This window comes from Thamnophis elegans, chromosome 2 (assembly GCF_009769535.1).
Source record: "Thamnophis elegans isolate rThaEle1 chromosome 2, rThaEle1.pri, whole genome shotgun sequence".
NCBI classification, from domain to species: Eukaryota; Metazoa; Chordata; class Lepidosauria; order Squamata; family Colubridae; genus Thamnophis; species Thamnophis elegans.
This window is the reverse complement of record NC_045542.1, coordinates 53,276,278-53,298,822: the sequence shown is the minus strand read 5'-3', so window position 1 is coordinate 53,298,822 and position 22,545 is coordinate 53,276,278. Positions and strand designations below refer to the sequence as shown.

The 22,545-nt window shown below is 38.2% G+C and overlaps 1 protein-coding gene across 1 annotated transcript in view; it reads left to right on the top strand.

The window, feature by feature from the left end:
- The window catches only part of GRB2 (growth factor receptor bound protein 2), an 82,340-nt gene that overhangs the window by 52,373 nt on the left and 7,422 nt on the right, over window positions 1-22,545 (top strand). Inside the window, exons 3-5 of the mRNA XM_032209449.1 lie at window positions 11,708-11,805; window positions 19,851-19,973; window positions 21,599-21,767. Of these exons, the coding sequence (XP_032065340.1) occupies window positions 11,708-11,805; window positions 19,851-19,973; window positions 21,599-21,767 (390 nt within the window). The remainder of the gene's footprint in view (window positions 1-11,707; window positions 11,806-19,850; window positions 19,974-21,598; window positions 21,768-22,545) is intronic.

The following is a 22,545-nucleotide window of genomic DNA, read 5'->3' as shown; positions in this document are numbered from 1 at the left end:
CCACATGACGCCATTTTCTAGAAGGCGCTAAGCACCCGTTCGAGGTCTGGACTGACCATAAGAATTTAGAAGCTTTGAGGACTCCCCGGAGGCTTTCTCCTAAGCAGATGCGCTGGGCTCAGCATTTCAATCGTTTTAATTTCACCCTGAAATACATTCCGGGGCGGGGAAGAACTTCATGGCTGATGCTTTATCCAGACTTTCTCAGTACAACTGTTCTAAGCTCAGCATAGTCCAGCCGGTCATTCCCACTTCAAGCCTCGCTGCTCCAGTGGTTACTAGACTTCAGGCATGTTCTAAAGTGGAGATGTCCCAGGACTTTCTTTCCAATCTCAAAAACGCCCTCGCTCATGATGAATGGTTCCAGCAGCATGTGGCTGAATGCACCATGAGGGATGACTTGCCATGGATTGGAGCGAAACTTTACGTTCCTGCATCTCTTCATCTAGTAGTTCTCCAACGGGCTCATGATTCTCAGATGGCAGGCCATTTTGGTTTTGTGAAGACGCTGCATCTCGTGAAAAGGCAATTTTGGTGGCCTTCTTTGAAAAAGGACATTGAACTGTATGTCGCCAGTTGTCCCGTTTGTGCTGCTGCTAAATGCCCGCCAGGGAAACCGCAGGGTTTACTCCAGACTGTAGCTCGCCCTGTCGCCCCATGGAAGGAGATCTCTATGGATTTCATTGTCGAACTTCCTGAAAACCAGGGGCATACCGTTATTTGTGTGGTTACCGACTTGTTCTCCAAGGAAGTCCACTTCATCCCTTGTACCAAGATTCCATCTGCTAAGACTCTCGCTAAAATGTTCATCTCTCACATTTACCGCTTGCATGGGGTGCCTGACCGCATCATTTCAGATAGGGGTGTGCAGTTCACCTCCGTGTTCTGGAGGGAGTTTCTTAAGCGGATTGGCTCCGCCCAGGGCTTAAGCTCCGCCCACCACCCTCAGACTAATGGGGCTTGTGAGAGGACTAATTCCGTTCTGGAGCAGTATTTACGTTGTTTCATCAACTACCAGCAAGATGATTGGGTGGACTTGTTGCCACATGCGGAGGTGGCTTATAATAATTCTTTGCATAGCAGCACTGCTTTCACCCCTTTCTGGGTGGTGTCTGGACAGGATTTTGTGCCTATTCCTGAGGTTCCTCATGAGTAGCCGTAAGTCTCGTCTCTCTCTGAGTGGAGTGATCGCCTCCAGCGTGTTCGGCCTTTAGCACTTCAGACTTTGGACGCTGCGCATCGCGCACATAAGAAGCAGGTGGATAAAAAACGGGCTAAGCCATCTGATTACAAAGTGGGTGATCAGGTTTATCTGTCCACCAAGTTTCTTCAGACTCCCCAAAAGTCCAAGAAGTTAGGGCCTAAGTATGTTGGCCCTTTTCCTATTATCAAGGTCATCAATCCTGTTTCCGTTCGGTTGCAGCTGCCTAAACACCTCAACTGAGTCTATCCTGTTTTTCATGTTAACCTCATAAAGCCTGTTTGCTTTTCGTCTTTACATCCGCCTGTGGCTCCACCGCCCGCCCCACTGTTGATTGATGGTGAACAACATTTCGAAGTTTGCGAAATTTTGGACTCCCGCAGGTGGCGGAATCGTGTTCAGTACCTAGTGGTTTGGAAACATTTCCCCCCTTCTCATACCGAATGGGTGGACAGGTCCCATGTCCGGGCCCCTAAATTGCTCCACCAATTCTATTCTGCTTATCCTGAGAAGCCCTAGTTTGGCATATATCCTGACATTTTCTCTCTCCCCTTCCCCTTTTTCTCTCTTTACGTTTCTTGTTGTTTGTCTGTTTGCTTGTGCTTTGTCGTTTTCCAGGTCTAACCGCCTTTTTCTGGAGGAGGGCCAGATGTCAGCCTCCGCTTTGCTGCTGCTTCGGCTGCCATTGAAACGGGGAGGGGGGCATGATATTTGGGAGGGGACTCATTGTTGTGCTGGAGGAAGATTCTAGATTTTGAACTGTCCACCTTACTGCGCATGTGGAGGAGGAGTGTTTCCCGCCAAGGCCAACAGACTAGCATTCCATCCTGGTGATGCCTTTCGAAGTTATCTCACACCTGACATTTGGGAGAATTATGATTGGACTGTGCACGGGATGCCAAGGGGAGGGGGGATGAATTATACATTATATTCTTCGCTTTCGCGCCTAAATATTCAGACTTAGCTTAGCTTCGCTTCTATTCATTTAAAATTAGTAAAAGTACACTTGATTTCTACCAATGGAGTCCTGTGGTTTTCTTTCCTGATTTTTGAATGAAGAAGGGCTGACAACAGCTCACTCGACACGCAGTGCTGCAACCTCAGCGGCTTGGGCCACGCAAGCCCCAATCGAGGAAATCTGCAGGGCGGCCGCGTGTTCTGCACCATCTTCATTTGTTAGACACTATAAGCTGGACACATTTACCTCGGCTGAGGCGGCCTTTGGCATGCGGGTGCTGCAGGCAGTGACTTCTTCTGTCGTACCCCGTGACTCTGATTCTGCCCGCCCAGTTGGACATTAACTTGGGTATGTCCCATTGCTTGGACTCTCCAAGCGGTGTGCAGGAGAACGACCTTTGGTCTTACCTGAAGGGTCCTTCTCTGCACACCGCGGGAGAGTCCAACCCACCCTGGCCTGTCCGGGGATACGGGGTCGTCGTGTCAACACGGTACCATTCTACGGTCGTCTTCAGCCGCATCTCCACGGCCAAAGTTTCTCAAATTTCTGGGGATTAGGCATGCCTGGAGGCATGGCCAAGGAAAAGTCTTTCCTCAGTTCCAGGGCAACCAGACTGAAATAACCCATTGCTTGGACTCTCCCGCGGTGTGCAGAGAAGGACCCTTCAGGTAAGACCAATGGTCGTTCTCCCAATTATTTTTTAGTAGTCTATATTTTCCAATGGTATTGAATTGTAGATTTAGCTATATTAAGTGTTGTTTTAGATTTTAGAGAGGAGTTAAAGACCATGGAGGAAATGTTCAAAACACATCTGGACTACTCAATGTAAAGGTTTCCTTGAGAAATTTTGAAACAGTTCTTCACATTATGTTCTAGCACTGTACTGTACTATCCTCAGAAAACATGTCAACTCTTTTATCAAAGGGTGTTATCTTATTCATAGGCTGTTAAAGGCATCTTACTTTCAGATTTGGGGGACAATACATAATTTGGATATTTTATGTATGGTTATTTTATGTAATCATATTTATTCTTACTTAAATACCCTTCTACAGTATTTTAATTGTTTTATGTTTATACTTATGTTTATACTAGGTGGCTCAATGGCTAATGCGCTGAGCTTGTCGATCAGAAAGGTCGGCAGTTTGGTGGTTCAAATCCCTAGTGCCGTGTAACGGAGTGCGCTCCCGTTTCTTGTTCCAGCTTCTGACAACCTAGCAGTTTGAAAGCATGTAAAAATGCAGGTAGAAAAATAGGGACCACCTTTGGTGGGAAAGTAACAGCGTTCCATGTGCCTTTGGCGTTTAGTCATGCTGACCACGGAGACTTCTTTGGACAGCGTTGGCCTTCGGCTTTGAACAGAGATGAGCACCACCCCTTAGAGTCGGGAACAACTATCACATATGTGCGAGGGGAACCTTTACCTTTATGTTTATACTACAGTCAGTATGGTTGACCTTATGATAAGTGTTTAATTGAGCTTAGCAGTAATTTCATAGTTGAACTTAATTGTAATAATAACAACAACATATTATCTCATACTTGGGTGCAAACCAGTGGTTTCTTGCCGGTTGCTTAGAACTAACTTTTTTCTTGTTTGATTTCAAAACAAAATATGTTCACTGAAATATATAATGTGGTACATTTTTAGTGACTAACAAGAAACCAATCTATTTAAAAAGGAGGATGCTAATCTATGGGGGCTATGCTAATCTGTGGGGGGATCAAAAGGAATCTAACCGTCATTTTTTACGATTAACATGTTTTATATAAAAGATGACAAGTTTTTGTGAGCTCCCGCTCACCATCAGATGCAATTCTATTTCTCAATAGCATTTCTGAGAAATAGTAATATGAGACCATCCATTTCCTTCTGATGAAATGAGCTGCAGCTCACAAAAGCTTATGCCTTGTAATAACATCTGTTAGCCAGAAAAGATGCTACCAGGCTCTTTTTGACTTACTACCTATCTAGTGAAAGATTTCTCTTCGTGTGCAATTGAAAACTTCCTAATTCATAATTTTGGACAGATCAGAATTGAAGGAGCTGGCAAAACAAGTTGACTAACTTCAGTAATTATGGTAGGAGTAAACTTGCAGTGCTGTTTTTTCTAAGAAATTGGCCCATTATCTGTGTTGTGCTTCTTTTGTCGTGAATGGAATGATTAGATAGAACTCTGGCTGTATATGGGTGAGGCAGATTGCAGTTATCTCATTACTCTGATCTCATTACGTTAACTGTTGGTTGGAAGAACTTCTTACAAAATCCTTTATCCAATGAGTCACAAAACTAACTGCACTGTAGAACATTCTTAGATTTCTCCCCCTAAATGTTATTAAGTTTAGGCAAAGGATAAAAAATGAAAAGCAAAAAAGGGGATAAAGAAAAAAAGACAGGTTAAAGAAAAAGCAAAATTAGGAGTGCAAAGAAAAAGGAAAAGAGGGGGAAAAGTGTAATTTCCAACATTGTTTGGTAAAATACAGATATACATTAACCTCTTACTCTAAAATCAATAATACGTGTTATTTCTATAACCATAAACAGTTCTAACTGACAGATCCCAAAATTAAATATTTATTTCTTTCCATTTCTAGCCAGAAGCCCAAGTTTGTTTCCAAATAGAAACAAAGTTAGACAAAGTCTTTTTTTAAAGCATAGTAGGACTTTCTTAGATTTAAAATACATATACATACACTTTGGTAAATTTCCTTCTGGATTTGCACATTCATTTTTTGCTGTATATGGATTGTTTGTGTTAATCATAAAACAGTTCATAGATAACTTAAACATATCTTTTCTATCTAGCCTTTGAATCTTTAATGCCCTTTGGAGCATTTTTAGACCAACACATCTTTTTAAACTTCATAAATTTGTTGTTTAGAATCATATTTAAAGTTAACTTTATTTGCCTGCTTTCATATCCTTGTAAAGGAAGATTACAAAAGGACTACAAACATTGAATTTAATTGCAACAAGTAGCAAATAATGGAGGATTATACAAAAGACCTATAATTAGTGGATCATTGACTTTCCCTCTGGTGACAAGTACTGTGTTATGTAAAAGGCATTGAAGAGAGACAGAATATAATGAATGTTTGTTACAATTGTGTCACAAAGGTTATCACTCGCATTATTCTAACATTCTGGAGAGTTGGCTGATTGGTTTAAAAGGTCCACAGTGCACTTCTGAAACGTCCAATGCACTTAAATTAAGAAATAATAACATTAAAAGTATCAGTTACTAAACATTAAACTTAAACGTTAATTTGCCAAAACTATTTCAACATTAAAATGAGGGTTTGAAGAATTTATAACATATTGAGAGATTTTTGTGGAGAATGCCTGGAACAAAAAACAACAACCCATTGTTGATTATTCAATTCCAAGTCACTTTTACTGACATGGCAAAATAGTCATAATTTGCCATGGCACAGAAAGATCTCTTAAGAGTACAGTTATCTGGGTAAATGCTATGTCACCCATGGAAATGTCTTTTTACTTAGTTTCCTATACTCATGCTTGAGTGTATTATTGTAAGTATACGGTGTTGTAAGTATAAGTGAATCAGTGATGTAGTTACCATAAGTACAGGTGATATACACATGCTCCTAATTTTTTAAAAAAAAAATCTTTTCATTACTAGGAGAAAGAAGAGAGGATGGAAGTATTCTGACTTGCAGATTTTGACATAATATAAAATTAAAGAAATCTGTGCATTTGAAATTTAAAGACCAGTTTAAGAAGCCCTACAGCAAGAAAAGACTACTATAGGAGGGAAATTGTTTCAACATATAAAATAAGAAATTTACTTTTTGTTCACTTCCATCCACTTACTTGAAGGATTTTGCACTAGTATTCCTGAGATACTATTTTTAGAATAGAATAGAATTCTTTATTGATCAAGTGTGATTGGACACACAAGGAATTTGCCTTTGGTGCATATGTTCTCGGGGTATATAAAATATCTTTTCTATAAATCTATGACTTCTTCCATGAAGGATTAACTGACCAAAGCAATTTTTTAAAATTAACATTTTTTAAAAAAAATGAACCTGATGTAAAGCATAGAAGAAATTAAATAAAGGGTATATATGGGATATAACTAATTAGAGACTTCTTTGTACTGTTCCCTATATAAACACAGTATTCCTTGTTGCTGCTATTAAATGAAGATTGAGTTTGAAATAAGGAAGGATGTACTGTCTTCTGTTTCCGAGATAAAATCCCAAATGCTAGAGTTAGTTATAAACTGCTATTGCCTTAGGCTTCACACAGAAAACCCACTTCTCTGTCAAAGAGATCTGTTTCCTCTTTTTAAGAAGCTGTTTATGGGGAAGTTCTTGGAATTTAACTTGCAGCTATGGGGAAGACTGAACTTTTAGAGTCAGCTTGCAGAAAAAAATATAAAATAAACTTTCAACTATGTATGAAAGGAGGAAAAAAAGGATATCCAATAAATGGCTTATTGGCTTTATTTATAATATTCATGACAATTCAGGACTTTAGAAAAATAATTGAAAATGAACTAGTATTCCCATTTTCCTTTTATAACAATTTCCAGTGCATAATCTGCTACTTGTTTGCGACAAACTGCCTTTCATCTTGTTTTAAAGATCTGTACATCAATAAGAGATGGTATAAGGTTGCTAAATGATTTTGTCTCTAGGCTTGCTTTGAACTGTTGTGAAATAATGATACTACCGATATAAATACAACTCATAATTCAGCTGTCATGTTAAGTACTGCTACTATAGAAAGGAATTGCTTCCTGGAAGCTTTTAAGTTGTTTTATTATCAGCATTGGTGATATTTCCACTTAGGGTGCTAATGAGAAGTGAGAGGGTCTCTTAACCCTCTAGAATAGGGGTGTCAAACTCGATCGTGTCGTGGGCCAGATCATGATGTATCACAATGTTTTTTGCCTTTGCGGAGCTAGGGTGGCCGTGGCCTGCTCTAGAGTAAAAATATTTCCTCATTGTTAATCATGCCTCATAAAGAAATTCAAGTATTAGTTTAGTATGAGCATGTGTGTATACACACATGTGCACACACACACATGCCTGCCGTAATGCGAGACAGGATGAGCCAGGTTCAGGGTCCCATTCAACCAGGAAATGTCTTGATGTCTCAGGGTTCTCTGCAACAAATGGTTGCAAGGACAAAATTGGAAGATATGTTGCCCAGCTAGATGGAACTCATGGCCATCCTTGGCTGATCTTGAAAAGCTAAGCAGGTTCAGAAGGGATGACCACCAAAGAATACAAAGCACATATCCTAGAAATTGAAAGAAACACAACAATGAACATATAGAAGAGAGTAGTGATGAAGTGCTTGCATCTTGTTTGAAAGAAAATTATACAGATATATTGATGAGATCCTCAGATGTCCCTTCCCTGCCTCTCCATGTATTCCACCCTGAAGTGGCATATAAAAGTGACAGATAAATAATGTTCCCTTGAACCCTGAACTCTCAGATTTACAACTGGTCTGTGTGCTCAGGTCAACAAGTTGAATTTCAATGGACATGGACCTCAGCTATCCTCGACAGTCAGGAAATATGCTTCCAAAAAATCTTTGATGAATAAAATGTAGGAATCGAAATGTTCTGCCCATGAAAAAAAGGAAGCTGTATTTGAAGTCATTCCAAAGCTCAACTCTGCATTCATTTTCCATAAGGTAGTATTTAGTCCAAAGCATGTTGCAATTTGACATAGGAGGTATATCAACTTTGTTTTATTGTCTAAATTTGATATATTTTTTGTTGTAGCTGAATCTCTTATAGCATTGCTTGTGTTAAACTTTTGTTATTTTGTATAAAAGGCCTAGGTTTTCCTCAGGGAAGTGTAATGCACCATTTCCAGCTTCAGGAAAGCATAGTCTCCTGGTGTCTTGGTTTCACCAGATGAGGAGTTCCATTGCCTTTCCTGGCTGATCCTACCTTGCAAAGATCATGAAGCTTTTTTTTTTTTTGAAGATCTTAATCTAAGCATGCAACGATTCCTTTTTATTTTAACATTCTCCTCCATTTTTAGCTAGAAGACCACAGCATGGAAGAATAATGTACAGAAGCAAATAATGTACAGTTATACAAAACCTATTGTGTTCAGAAATGGAATCTTGCTCCAATTACTCCTTTTCTGCCCCAATCACACAGATCTGAATATTCTAAGGATCGTCCTCAATTATTTGAAAATTAATCTTCTGAATTGGAAGCATTTTCTATTACTTCAGACAAAATTCTGTTCCAGCATTATCCCAGATTCAGAGCACAATGAACCAGTTTGATTTGAAGGATTAAGTTCTAAAAGTTTGCCTGACCACTCCCAGAATAAAATGTAGGCTGGGGAATTTTGGAAGGAAATGTATAATGTTTTGTTAACATATACGTATCCAAACTACCTCAGAATATCCAACTGTGAGAGAAAGCCAAAGTGTAGTCTTTTGAAATCTGGAGGGCATACAAATTAGGGAAGATGCTCCATTAAATTTTTCTTGTGTTTCTTTGTGTTTCTTGGTCTTCACTGTACAGTGGCTTGCTTATTTGAGATACTCTTCAGTTTTCTTTGTCAGGAAAAGGAACATTTTCCAGAAACAATGAAAGGAATAAAGATATTTTAAGTGACTACTATAAATACAGAATGAAAGTGATTGAGCAGTGAATGCTGGCATTTTCTCAGTATATAAATATGTGAACCAAATTCCATATCTCATCCTCTTACTCAGTAACATCTTCCAATATGAAATTGTATCTGCCATTCTTAGATCTTGGAAATTTCTGAAATTCATAGTCATTGGATAATTAGTTCTGGGAGGACATTGTCTAGGATCATATATAGCTAACAGTCTTCCATCCACATGATTCAAGAGCATATTTATAGAAATCTCTCTCTCCCCCTCCCTCCCTGTGTGTCTGTAAGAGAGGGAGAGATCAAGTAAGGAACTTTTGTGGAGAAGTAGAATGTGTTATATAAATCTGATGTAATTGCACATTGGCACTGACTAAGTTCCTAATCATCAGAAGTGATAACACTGTATCAATATGTCTATCATAGACCTCTATGTGAAATTCCCCATGTTTGCTTTAATTCAGAGATAATAGCGTATTGGAAACGATTATACATGAAGGACTATATTAAAATTAAAATGAGTGAGTTATTAGACCTAAGAGGATTAATGCTACAACTTAATATAAATATACTTGCAGAGGCCTGCAGAGAGTAGGGTGGTTTTTATTTACAGTTTTACAGTCTTCTATAATGCAGACACAGAATGAAGTAATAATTGAAACAGTACAATTATAATCTTATAATGTAAAATAAGTCTTTGAACATGTGAACAGTGAGGAGTCTTCCTATACTCTTATGTTCATTGAATGTTTTGTGCCAAAATAAGAAATACAAACCAAACACTGTGGTTCAATAGAGCAGAATATTTGTAGCTCAGGGTTGAACTGTGGAGTCCTTGGTGCTCTCTGAGGTTGGTTGTTTTCTTGCAAACATTTCATTACCCAATTAGGTGACATCATCTTATTTTCTCCATGAAATAACGAAAAGTTTAAGGGATTTCTACCAGGATTCTTGCTCAGTGATAAAGAACTGGTCCAAAAGCAGTGACCAAAAGTTGTTGCTTTTAAAAGTAAAAACAAGAATCATTGATTGCACACATATGTATCATACTTATCAGAACATCCAAATTTCTTAGGGTATTAATTTTAAGATTGCCTTTTCTTACAACCATGGGAAGAGAAAGCCATGTCTTGATGAGAAATTTCTTGCCCAGCTCAGAACCTGGAGACTTAGAGTCCTAAGCAATTTCATCATTGCTGTACACATAACTCAAATGTAACTGCTGAAACTAGCCTAATTGGAGATCTTCCAACATAAAAGAAATTGCTTCACTTTCCCAATAATTTGGTTAGATTTAATTAGTGAGTTTTGCTCCATTAGAAGACGTGTTGCTGACTTTCAGTGATAGCCATACACCATCTTGCATATATGACACACAAAGCATTCTTGAGATCCTGCAGCTGTGCACTTTTTAAAAAGGACAGGTTTACTTTCTAGTATTCTAGTTTTAGGATACTTGTTGTATGGGGCATGTCTATACTATGTAAAAGTTAATAGGAAATTGAAAGTATTAATAAGTAACTATAGACAGTTATTTTTGGCACATTTTATAAGTAGAGATAGAGATAAGAGTTCTGACCTATGACATGTTTAGAGCTTTTATCTTCATTGTTTACAGTTTCTCATTTTCCCTCAATATATTATAAAACTTTGTTCTACAAAGAACTCATGTTAAATTTTCAGTCAAGTATCAACTCTCCATAAACTTATATTCTGTATTTAGTAAGAGATTTTAATAATATAGAAAGACCCACTATCTTTGGGACTTAGTACACATATAAGCATTACAAACATTACTGTAGAATGGGATCCCCAACCCTCGGTCCATGGACCAGCACCGGTCCATGGGATGCCAGAAACCAGATCGCACAAACAAGCTAAGCCCCATTCGCAGGGTGCAGGCAGCAGACAAAACCACGCCCCCTCCGGTCCATGAAAAAACCTTTCTCCACGTAATTGGTCCCTAATGCCCAAAAAGGCTGGGAGCCACTTCCATAGAAGAAGAGCAGGCAGAGCTGGGTGAGTTAAGCATGTCATCAGGTTAGAGTTTTTGCATTCCCACAAGTGCTCCAGGTCAAACCCCTCCTGAGTTCTTTTGATCCTTATTTAGCAATCAATTTAGTGTTGAACTTTAGTTGAGCAGATTCTTGTGTACAAGCTTGTATAAATGTTCTGTTCTACGCTGTCCTGATTATTTGCCTCTGACATTATCCTGGTTTTCAAACCTACATTTGAGAGTATCTTTGAATTATTGTATGTGCTAGAATTAAAGTAAAGTACAAAACACAATCTCTATTTTACTTGTATAATGATTTTTATATTTACATAATTTTGATTTCTGTATAAATTAACTTTTTTTCCTTCTCAATGTTTAATAGAAACTGTTAAAAGGTGTTACGGTTTGATGTAGACTTTTTATGGACTGGTTGAAAAAAATCCCATGGTGGGGGATAAGGACAATATTTGTGGGTGGAATTCTTACTCTTTTCAATTAGCAAGATATGCATTTACAATATCCCTTTGGGCCATGTAGTAAAAATAAGTGAATTGCTTTGTCATTTGAAAATACTCTGTGAATGTTTTAGGCAAGGGGAGAGGGAAGACACTAGGCTTGAAAGAATAAAGTTTGACATTTAAACATTTGATTTACTTTAACCAAACTCCTAAATGGTGAGGCTGAAAGACTAAATATGGAACTGGCAAATTGGGGTATACTTGTTTGGAATGTACTTATTTATCCCATAAATACAATCTTAGAAAGTTATTTTTTCTCCTTTACTTCTCCTTTACTTCTGCCCATTTCAATAATTAGATTTTCTTTGAAACTAGCTGGCTGTTAGCAAAATAAACCTGAAATGATATATTGTTTGTTACCATATTATCCAGAAATAGAACCTATCTTCCTTTCCCTTTTTTTCCAGGTTTTGAATGAAGAATGTGATCAAAATTGGTACAAGGCAGAACTCAATGGCAAAGATGGCTTCATTCCCAAAAATTATATAGAAATGAAACCACATCCGTAAGTAAAGTATTACTGTTTCCTCAATTATTTGGCACACTTACTGACTGAGCTGTGGTCAGAGGAATAAAATTCTTTATTAAATTACAATGCAGAGAGCAATATAAAAGCAATTTTGTTAGTAAATAAATGCATAGTTGCTTATAAATTGAGACAAGACTGGCCAATGTACAAGTAGTCCTTGACTTACAACCACAGTTGAGCCCAAAATTTCTGTTGCTAAGTGAGACATTTGTTAAGTGAGTTTTGCCCCATTTTATGAGCTTTTTTTGCCACAAGTGCTGAGCAAATTCACTATAGTTTTTAAGTTACTAACACAGCTGTTAAGTGAATCTGGCTTCCTCGTTGACTTTACTTGTCAGAAGGTTATAAAGAGGATCACATGATCCCAGGACACTGCATAAGTATGAGTCAGTTGCCGAGCATCTGAATTTTGATCATATGACCATGGAGATGCTGCAGGGGTCAGATGTGTAAAAAACGGTCATAAATTACTTTTCAGTTCAATAACTTGGAACGGTCACTAAATGAACTGTGTTAAGTCAAGGACTGCTTGTAGTGGAATAATTATTGTTTTATAAATCATATAGTTCAGTTACTTTGCCACAAACTTTGGATCTACGTTTAACATAGATAAGCAACAGCACCCTCAAAACATTTTGAACTGCAACTCTTCTCAATAACTGGTCACTTGCCATGCTTGCTGTGACTCATGGAAATTCTAATCTAGGAGGGAATCTGATTTTCTACCATTAAAGCATAAGGTTTAGGTGATAACTCCAGCCAAAAATTCATTTGAAAACACTCTCTAAGTTAAAAAAGTGAGGATTGCATCTTCTGACATGTATATCTAAAGAAAAACATCTTCAGTCTCATGAGAAAAATTATGATCTAATGCAGTACACAATTTTTGACTAGAAGGTACCATCAAGCTGGAGAGTGAAGCTAGTAGCAGAGTTGGTTGTTTACATTGGCAGCAGAGAAGTAGATCATGTGAACCTGAGTTCCTTGTTAGTGCATTCATAGCTAGTATTGCAGAATCAGCAGTTAAGGCCAGGTTGTTTGCTTTTGCTGCAGTTATGGCTTTTCAACCAGTACAATATTTGATTCTGGTCTAGTGACGGTAGTGATGTATTCAAAAGAAAGCTGGGGTGGGGTGGGGGACACATTTTTTAACTAAAATTCTTTCCTGTGCTTATTTCTTTCCTTCATCCATGACAACATTATTTTTGGTATGCCTACACAAAGCCTACAGAAAATCTTAGTTTCTCAGAAAGTTTAGTAATAGCAATAGCAGTTAGACTTATATACCGCTTCATAGGGCATTCAGCCCTCTCTAAGCGGTTTACAGAGTCAGCATATCGCCCCCACAGTCTGGGTACTCATTTCACCCACCTCGGAAGGATGGAAGGCTGAGTCAACCTTGAGCCGGTGAGATTACAACCGCTAAACTGCAGATAACAGTCAGCTGAAGTGGCCTGCAGTACTGCACCCTAACCACTGCGCCACTTCGGCACTTAAGTTTGTGTAACACGTCAGCAGTAGCAAAAGCGTAGGGTGTTTTGTCTTGATGTGAGTAGTGCAATGTAAGCATGGCCCTGGTCTCTGTACTGAAAAATTCTAATAGCAGCTTCACACTCATTAAACTGTTAATAGAAATCACATCATTACAGAAAAAATTAAACATATGACCTGCCTAAAAACATGATGCAGTAAACATTCCAAAGCTTTCAGCGAAAAATGATTCCAGGGGAGAGTTAATATTGAACTCTCTGCTTTTCAAATTTGTTCTTACTGCTTATATTTTGCAACTTTTGTTCATTCTCATCTCTAATTCTCTTAGGTTTTAGGGTGCCCATTGTCCTGCTTTCCTGCTACCATTTTTCCACTCATTTCTGGCTGTCACAAGTATTGATTACTCTAAGAAATACTGTAATATAACAACACCCAGAAATTATCTGTTATTGAAGATGGAATAAATTGTAGAAATTGATATTTAAAATTTCTGTGATTAATATTTCTTATTTGTGGGAAGCTGTTTCTTAATTCATATGTAAAATGAAATCAAAACTGAATGTTAATTCAGAACTAGGCATCTTTTTTTCTATACTTTTTCTTCAGTGGTAAAGTCAGAAGAATACAGAGCAATCAATGAAATCATTCTCTTTCCTTTTCTTTTTGCCATCTTCAGCCTTTCATGCTCTACAACCCGTATTCTCCTGAAATAATATTTTTGGGGAGGGTTGCTTTCAAATTGACTCTGGGTGATTGCCTGCAACTAATCCCTGCAATTATTTGGCAAGATTTTTTCCAGGGGAGGGGGAGAGGTTTGCCATTGCCTCCTTCCTAGGATGGGAAAGTGAGTGACTGGCCCAGGGTCACCCAGCTGGTTTCCTGCCTAAGGCGATACTACAACTTGGGGTCTCCCAGTTTCTAGCCTGGTGCCTTACACCACTCACTCTCTAAGTTATCTCCCCCTTTCCAACCCCCCCCCCCACTAATACCTCAATGATCCAAAATGTAGTAGCTCTACTCTGAAATCATATGTCATCTAAATCCAAGTCTTCTCAAAGATAAGAATAGCATTTTGGCAGTGGATCAAAGAAGGTGGTAAACTCCACCCACTCATTGCACCTGTTCAGGCACAGCCCTCTGTCTATCTGGTTTAATTTGGATTACTGTACTAAATGGAGAATGGTGATTGAGCTAACTAGCCCCTTCCAACTATCTGATTCAGTCCTACAGAAGAATAAGTCCAGACTAATGTGCCCCCTCCTCAAAATATCTGTCAGTGTAACTCCAGAGCCTGAAAATCAAGAAAGAAAGAAAAATACTGCTTTCAGAGAGCTTGAAAGAAACAATTTAGTTGCACAGAAACATGAAGCAAATATCCCTCGGTCTTACAGGTGGTCCTCGACTTATGACCACAATTGAGCCCAAAATTTATATTGTTAATTGAGAAGTTAAGTGAATTTTGCCCCATTTTACGACCTTTCATGGCACAGTCATTAAGTGAATCACTGCAGGTGTTAAGTCAGTAACACGGTATCTCTGGGTTAGAATTTTGCTTCCCTTGTCAAGGAGAACGAGGGGCAAAGAAAGGGCAGATAGAAAAGGAAGAGAGGTATTTTCCAGTCCTGTAAGCAAAAGGGAGACTCACGAACTACTCCACCGCACTCCAGAATGATTGTTTGCCTCCCATATTCAGTAAACAATTGGAATGGCAGGGAATAGGAAAAGGAAATTGTAGCCACTTCTGCTTCTAAACATCTTGTCCCAGGCAATCTCTCAGGATGGTACACAAGCACATGCGCACATGCATGCTCGCACATGCATGCACATTCTTCTATTAAAGAAAGATTTTCTCAGAAGCAACAAGCTGTTCTTGGAAAGCAGGGTCAGAGAGATTGCTCAGATTTGTTCCAGGGCCCAAAGCGGAAGAGGGGCTAAGCATGAAAGGAGAGACTGGGCCGAAGGAGAAATATTTCCTGGCCAAATATGGCCAGCAGGCCAACATTTCCAGTTATTCAGTTTTAGCTCTTTCTCAGATGATTCAGCAGGTGATTGCAAGAAATGGTGAGGTTAACAGGGGCAAACTACATTGAAATTAGGTTATACAGGGCCAGGAACTGTAGGGTGCCATACTGTCATTGTTAGCTAATTAAGCACTTGCGTTATGGCTTTAACAGCCATTAATTTGTTAAATGTTTATGCCACTCAAAACTTAAATGTTGATTACTTCAGAGGTCAAAGTTCAGTAATTTTAAAAAAGTATAAACTTCATAATTATATATATTTAAATAAATAAATGTTAAACCCTATTTATATAAGCAATCCTTTATTTTTATTCTTTCCCAATAATGCATTAGAGTAAAATATATACAGAGGTAGTCCTCACTTAGCAACCCCAATTGGGACCGACAACTCAGTCTTTAAGCAAAGTGGTTGCTAAGTGAAACTATGACAATACTTTTGATCTTACCTCAGCTTTCCTTTGCTTTACAAACCTGTGAAGGTCATAAATGCAAGAATTGAATGCAAAATTACTTTTTCATCACTGTCATGGTTGCAAGCAGTCACCCCCCAAGGCTGTTGTTAAATGAGGAATACCCATACTCTTAATGTTTTAAAAAAAATAACATTGTTTCCTCCTTTCTAATTCTGACCTTTAAAATACATATTCAAAATGCCTCTCAACTGACTCATTTTCTTCTGCTGCCAATCATTCTGGAAAACTATAGTTCTAAAGTACAGTTGGATAGGTCTTGTTTTACCTAGGATAAAAATAAAGCAAAGGGCTATTTAGAGATGTCTCTTTTTAGCCAAGGTTGAAAATAATTGTATGTGCATTAAAAAACCCAAAATATAAATATGTTCTTTATTTGTTTAATTCCAAAGTTCCAACAAAAAAGGAAGAGCCTCCCAAAAGGTAGAGAGAGATTTTTTTCTTAATAAGCTTTGAGCAACTCCTACATTTTATACTGGGTTAAAAATTTGATATGAGGAAAAATAGATTTTAGGCACCACTATAAAAATGTTGAATGGATCATAAACTCAGCATCTTTTTATTTAATGCAATTAAATTGCAATGAGTAATTCTTGGCTTTCAGTTAGTTTGCTTTGCTCATTGGTGAAATAGTGTGGTGTGGTTTTGAATTGGCTGACTCTAGTAATAAATAGCATGCCTAAAATTACATTCTATTGACATGCTTCACATGCTGAATGTGAAACAAATTGAGCCCTGCATAATGTGGCACCGTAGTGACTGACCACAAACAGATTCAGAGGTTCTTTGGTGGTGATAGGAATAAATAATATTTGCTACATTTTGGAGCCAAAAACTTAAGTCAGTGTACATGCTGTAACATATTTTTTTCTGCTATAACTGTAAATACCCAATCTGTATTTGCCCTTAGATTTGCTTAAACAGCAGATCACACAATGAAGTTTATATATTTGCCAAATTATTTGTTGGTTATTTGAAGGATCATCATCTCCTGGTCACATCTACAAGAGTGTGGGGGGGGGATACTGTGGTCCCCCTCCCTTAAAGAGGTACTTCCAGTGGGACTAAGAAGAGCCTTCTCTATGGTAGCTCCCTCCCTGTGATCCATGGATCATCCCTATGGAGATAAGATTGGCTCTCACTTTCATACTCTTTCACAAGGCCCCAAAGACCTAGTTTTGCCAGCAGGCCAAGGAACACAGAGTGGGATGGAGCCCATTAAGTGGCTTATTTGATTGACGGTTATTAGGGTGAGGGGCAGTAGTTACCACTTTTTATTTTTATTTCATATGACATTGTTATTTTTGTAAGCCGCCTGAAGTCACTGAGAGTGAGTCATGTAAACTTTTAAAATAAAATAAAATAAAATGAAAGAAACAATACATTTATTCATTTGTGGGACCTGTATATCACAGTTCTATTTTGTTTGTTATATATTTGCAAGAGATGAACTTTTTTGCAAGAACATTTGTAAGAAAACTCAGTTTATTTCTGAAAAAAGTAAGCTATTATATGGAGCAGATATGAAAATAAACCCAGCTTTTTTGGCAATTCCTACAGTAAACAGAATGAACAAATGCAGTTCTCTTGATGAGATAATGTTGGGAAGTAATCCACCAAATGTGTATTTTTGTTTATATCCAATAAGATCCAGGTTTTTGTAATTCTTAAATCTCTTCTGACAGAAGGCAGCAGCATTTTCTATGGACATAATAATTTTTCAGCTATTAGGGTACAACACATATCTTCCCTAATTGCGGTCCCTAAAATAAACTTGCAAGCTAGTCTTAATATCACCCTGTTAGAGATAGGAAGGGACAAAAGCTTCAGGGTATAAAGAGTTTGTGATACAATTCATACTTGGAGACTTTCTGATTTGTAGCTCAATCATTTTAATCGTAATGCCAACTCAAATTAGGTTAACCACTTGTAGCTCAATACAGCAAGTGATGATTAGAGTCATTGAGTCATAGAGTTGGAAGGGACCATCAAGTCCAAATCTCTCCTCAGTTTGAGAATTCAGCTGAAAGCACCACAGGCAGATGTATATCTAACCTCTCCTGTTACACATTAAGTGAAACAAACCACAGTCTCACAGGACTATTGATTCCAGGATTTTCCCCTAATAATCAGGATCCACTTTCCTATATTTTAAATTCCATGTCTTGTACTCTAGAACAAGAGAAAGCAGTTCTTGATCTTTTTCTGTGGGACATCCCAAGTATTTGAAAAATGCTATCTATCAGACTGCCCTCCTTTGCAGTTTGGACTGGAAACAGTTAATCCCAAAACTAGCCTGTCAGAGCTCTTATTGTCCAAAGGAAGGTTATGTTGAAGTACAAGCATTTCAGTGAACACTGTACTTTAATTGTTGATCTTAAAAAGCAGAAGCTATCTACTACTCCAAAATCTTCACTGTTTGTTTTACCTGTTGTCATTCGTTTTGTCATCTTTATACTTAACTAGCTGATAACCCAGTGTTGTCCGGATATTTATCTATAGCAGGAAAATGTCCAGACCAAACGTAATTTCTAATGTTGGATTTTTCCCCTTGTGGGGTACTGTGAAGCCATTACCATGGCAACTCCATTGCGTTGTACAGTAGAAGCCATTTTATGGCAGTATAATAGAAGCCATTTGAAGGTGCAGCAGGCTGTATCGTAACAAAACACACACACCAAGGGGTGTTAGGGGTGTCTTACATCCACTGTATTTGTTTCCATAGAATAAGTCATCTATGTACCAAGTTTGGATGAAATTGTTCAAGGTGTTCCAGAATTATGCTGGTACACACACACACACACACACACACACACACACACACACATATATATTGGATCCATTTTTTCATTGTGCTCCTTCACTTTTATTACTATATTTTGTAAATTATTTGCATTTTTCACAATCAGGGTACTGTTATCAGCACAATGCAGAATATTGATGTTTCTTCCTCCAGTTTCTTTGATCATTTTCCAATCCAGCTTCCCTCAGTATAGTATATATTGAGTATATAGGTTGAATAAATAGGGGGACAGTATACTGCTTGTCTCATTCCTTTGCCAACTTGGAGCCAATCTGTTTTTCCATGTTAGTCTGTACTATGGCATCCTGATCAGTATATAGGTTTTACATAAACTCAGTGAAATGTTGTGAGATTTCCATTTTCCTAATTACATTCAACTTCTTGACATAATGAACACAACCCAATGAATCAATGAAACATATTCTAACTTCTTTCTGGTATTCTTTGCCTTTCTTAATTATCTAATGTGCATCAACCATAATGTTTTGCCTTCCTTCACTTTTTCTAAACCCAGATTGAACATCTGTCATCTTCTTTTCCATGTAAAGTCTAGCCTGCATTGGATGAGTCTAAAATTATTTTGTTAGTGTTTAAATTAATATATAGTGTACAATAGTTTGCACAACCTATTAAGTCTCCTTTGGTTGTTACTGATATATAGATTGATCTCTTCCAGTCTATGGTCAACTGCACCATTCTTCAGATTTGCTGTCATTGCTTGGTTAGGACGTTTACTGATTCTTTTCTTTGCCATATTTCTGTAGATTTTCCATTATTCCCTACAATGCTGATCTGAATTACTGGACTCTTGATATTACTTCATCAACAAAACTGATAAGATAGAGTTTGTTGGAGAATTGAAAACATTTATTAAAATCAAGTAGTGCTGCAACTAGGCAAGAATCTTTTATATTCTTATAATTCCATTTTTCTCAACTTTCAAAGTATAGCTAAGGATTTTCTGTTAACGTTTTAAGGTTCCATTTGCATGCCATAAGTTGATTCAATATTGCCAGAATTTGTAAGGATGCTAGATAATGAATTCTGAAAATAGCAGCATGTTATATGCTCAACTATTCCAACTTTTCTCAAACAGTTATATATCCTGTATGCCCATTCCAGAAAGAGTTTAGCTGGTGTTATTTCTCAGATTGCTACTCTGGAACAAGCCTGTCCAAACTTGTTCTTTACCCGTAATTTGAATTGGGCTTAATTTTCAGTTCTGTGTTTGCACAGGTGGTTTTTTGGGAAGATTCCTCGAGCAAGGGCTGAGGAGATGTTGGGTAAACAAAGACATGATGGTGCCTTCCTCATCAGGGAGAGTGAAAGTGCTCCTGGTGATTTCTCCCTCTCAGTCAAGTGAGTATTACTTTTGGATTGATTTGATCTGATTTTAACGATTCCCTGGCTTCAGTCTTTGAAACTTCTGTTATTGGCTGGAACAAAGAAAGAAAGTGAGTTTTAAAAAGTTTCCTCCAGTGCAAGGATGGCTGTATTAGCCTTTCATAGTCCAAAAACCTTCTAACGTACTGCAGTTCTGAAGATGTTTGGTTCGTGATTCTCTTTGGATACTGACACCCTAGAGCCGTGGGGGTGAACCTATGACACACATGCCAGAGGTGACATGCAGAGCCCCTTCTGCTGGCACGCGGGCTGTTGCCCCAGGTCAGATCTCTCTGGCGTTTCTTTTGTGAGCGTCTGTTTCCCTGCAAACAATGAAACTGATAAGATAGAGTTTGTTGGAGAATTGAAAACATTTATTAAAACCAAGTAGTGCTGCAACTAGGCAAGCATCTTTTATATTCTTATAATTCCATTTTTCTCAACTTTCAAAGTATAGCTAAGAATTTTCTGTTAACATTTTAAGGTTCCATTTGCATGCCATAAGTTGATTCAATGTTGCCAGAATTTGTAAGGATACTTTGTTCGGATGCCCCACCTCCCACCGGCCACCTGGTCTTCGGGTCTCTGCTGCGCATGCATGCATGTCAGTGCATGCACATGTTTGTGCACATGCACGTCTTTTAGTTTGGGTCTGCGCACAGTTTGGGCACTCGTTGTCTAAAAGGTTTGCAATCACTGCACTAGAAGTTATGAAAGGGAGGGGGGAGGTGCCTCAGCCCACTGGCAATGAATTTAGGATTGTCAGCCACTCCCTAAAACTCAAGTGCTTTATAGGAGGCAGCCCTAGGATCCAAAGAAAATGCATTGTGTTAAAAAGTAGCAGATACATGCTATGTTTGTGCCAGAGGATTCAGACCTTCTTTTGCCTTCCAGTCCAAAGTGATACATGATCACACGCATTGGAAATTTTTAAAAAGTTATCCATAGCTACTTACCTGTTTCTAATTCAAGTGCATTATCTACCAAAAGAGGCTTTCAGAATATGTGTGGTTGTTTTTTTTGCTCCCAGTCTTGTGGCCTAACAGAAAAAATAAAGTACTTTGCTGAATCATTGTTGTGTTGTGCAATGTTTTAAAATGTAAAAAGAAGGCATGAGGGGCCTTTTTTAATATCCAAGCTTAATAGCCTGATCGTGCTTTTGTTTATCCACATATAGAGCTTGCTTAACTCCTTAGCCACTATGGATGGCTTAAAAAAACACAGAGATAAAAGAGTTTTTTGTTTTTTAAAGGACCTTGGTCAACCAGACTGGACTCATTCTTGGATTTAACTTTAGGTACCGGTATTCAGTTTTTGCTAAACACAGATAATAAATGTGCGATAGTAATGAGAATTTCAAGACTTGCAAAAAGTAATAGAGTTTTCATTTAACACAATTTATATGCACTTATTTCCTTGACTTGTGACATTGACTGCTGGCTTGTACTGCCACCTCATGTTTAGAAATCCTCAAAAACCCCAATGTGCATTTCCCTTGGCTGAAGATTAACCCTGTAGATGTGCAAGAAAAGAATATTCCTTTCCTGGGAGAAATGTTAAAGCAGTGAGTACATCTGGAATGTTCTTCCCCTTCTTTTTAGATTCGGAAATGATGTGCAGCACTTCAAGGTGCTTCGAGACGGTGCGGGCAAGTATTTCCTCTGGGTGGTAAAATTCAATTCTCTGAATGAGCTGGTAGACTATCACAGATCAACCTCTGTCTCCAGGAACCAACAGATATTCCTCCGAGACATTGAGCAAGTGCCTCAGGTAAGAAAATCTTTGGAGTTTTCCTAATCACAATACTACTTTTATTCTTTACTAGCCAACAATGTGGCATTGCCTGGGTATTTATATAGATAGATGCATGCCTGTAGGAATGTCTTTTTAGGTTGCGTGTGGAGGTGTTTCCATGAAGGATAAGTAAAACCTTGGTGACTTAAGAGGACAAATTGTGCTAGGCTCTATTCTGTTTTCAATAATGACACTATTTTAGAAAGATATATAACCCATTCCTTACGCCAGATTCTCAAGGATTTCTAAAAATTATACAATAAAAAAGTACAACAGAACACCCTCTTTCTGAAGTAGCTGATAAGCTTTTGAGACATGCATGAATCTGCCGAAGAGAAAAGCAGTGAGGTCCCTAGCATTATTTGAATGCACTATTTCTGGTGATGTTAACAGGATGCAGCTCAACATGCTTAAATGCCTGGGCAATTTAAAAAAAACATTGCCAAGTGCCAAGGAGTTACTAAACTTAACAATGTTTGTGGAGGAGAGCTTTCTAGCTTGGTGGGGGGGAGCTGAGCGGTACTGCAGGTCAGTTGTTTTTCTCTCAGGAGGAGGAGATGCAGGGAGGCAGTCACTTGGCTTCTACCCTCCTTTCTGAGATTGCCCTGGGAAAATTAGAGGTTGAGGAATCTGGGGCATTGCAACGAGGTAGCGTGGAAATGATGACAACATGTAGGCAAGTAAGGCCCTTGTGGTAGAGGACTTTGACAGCTAGTTGCTTGCAGAAGTTGAAGCAAGTAAGCAACTTTGTAGG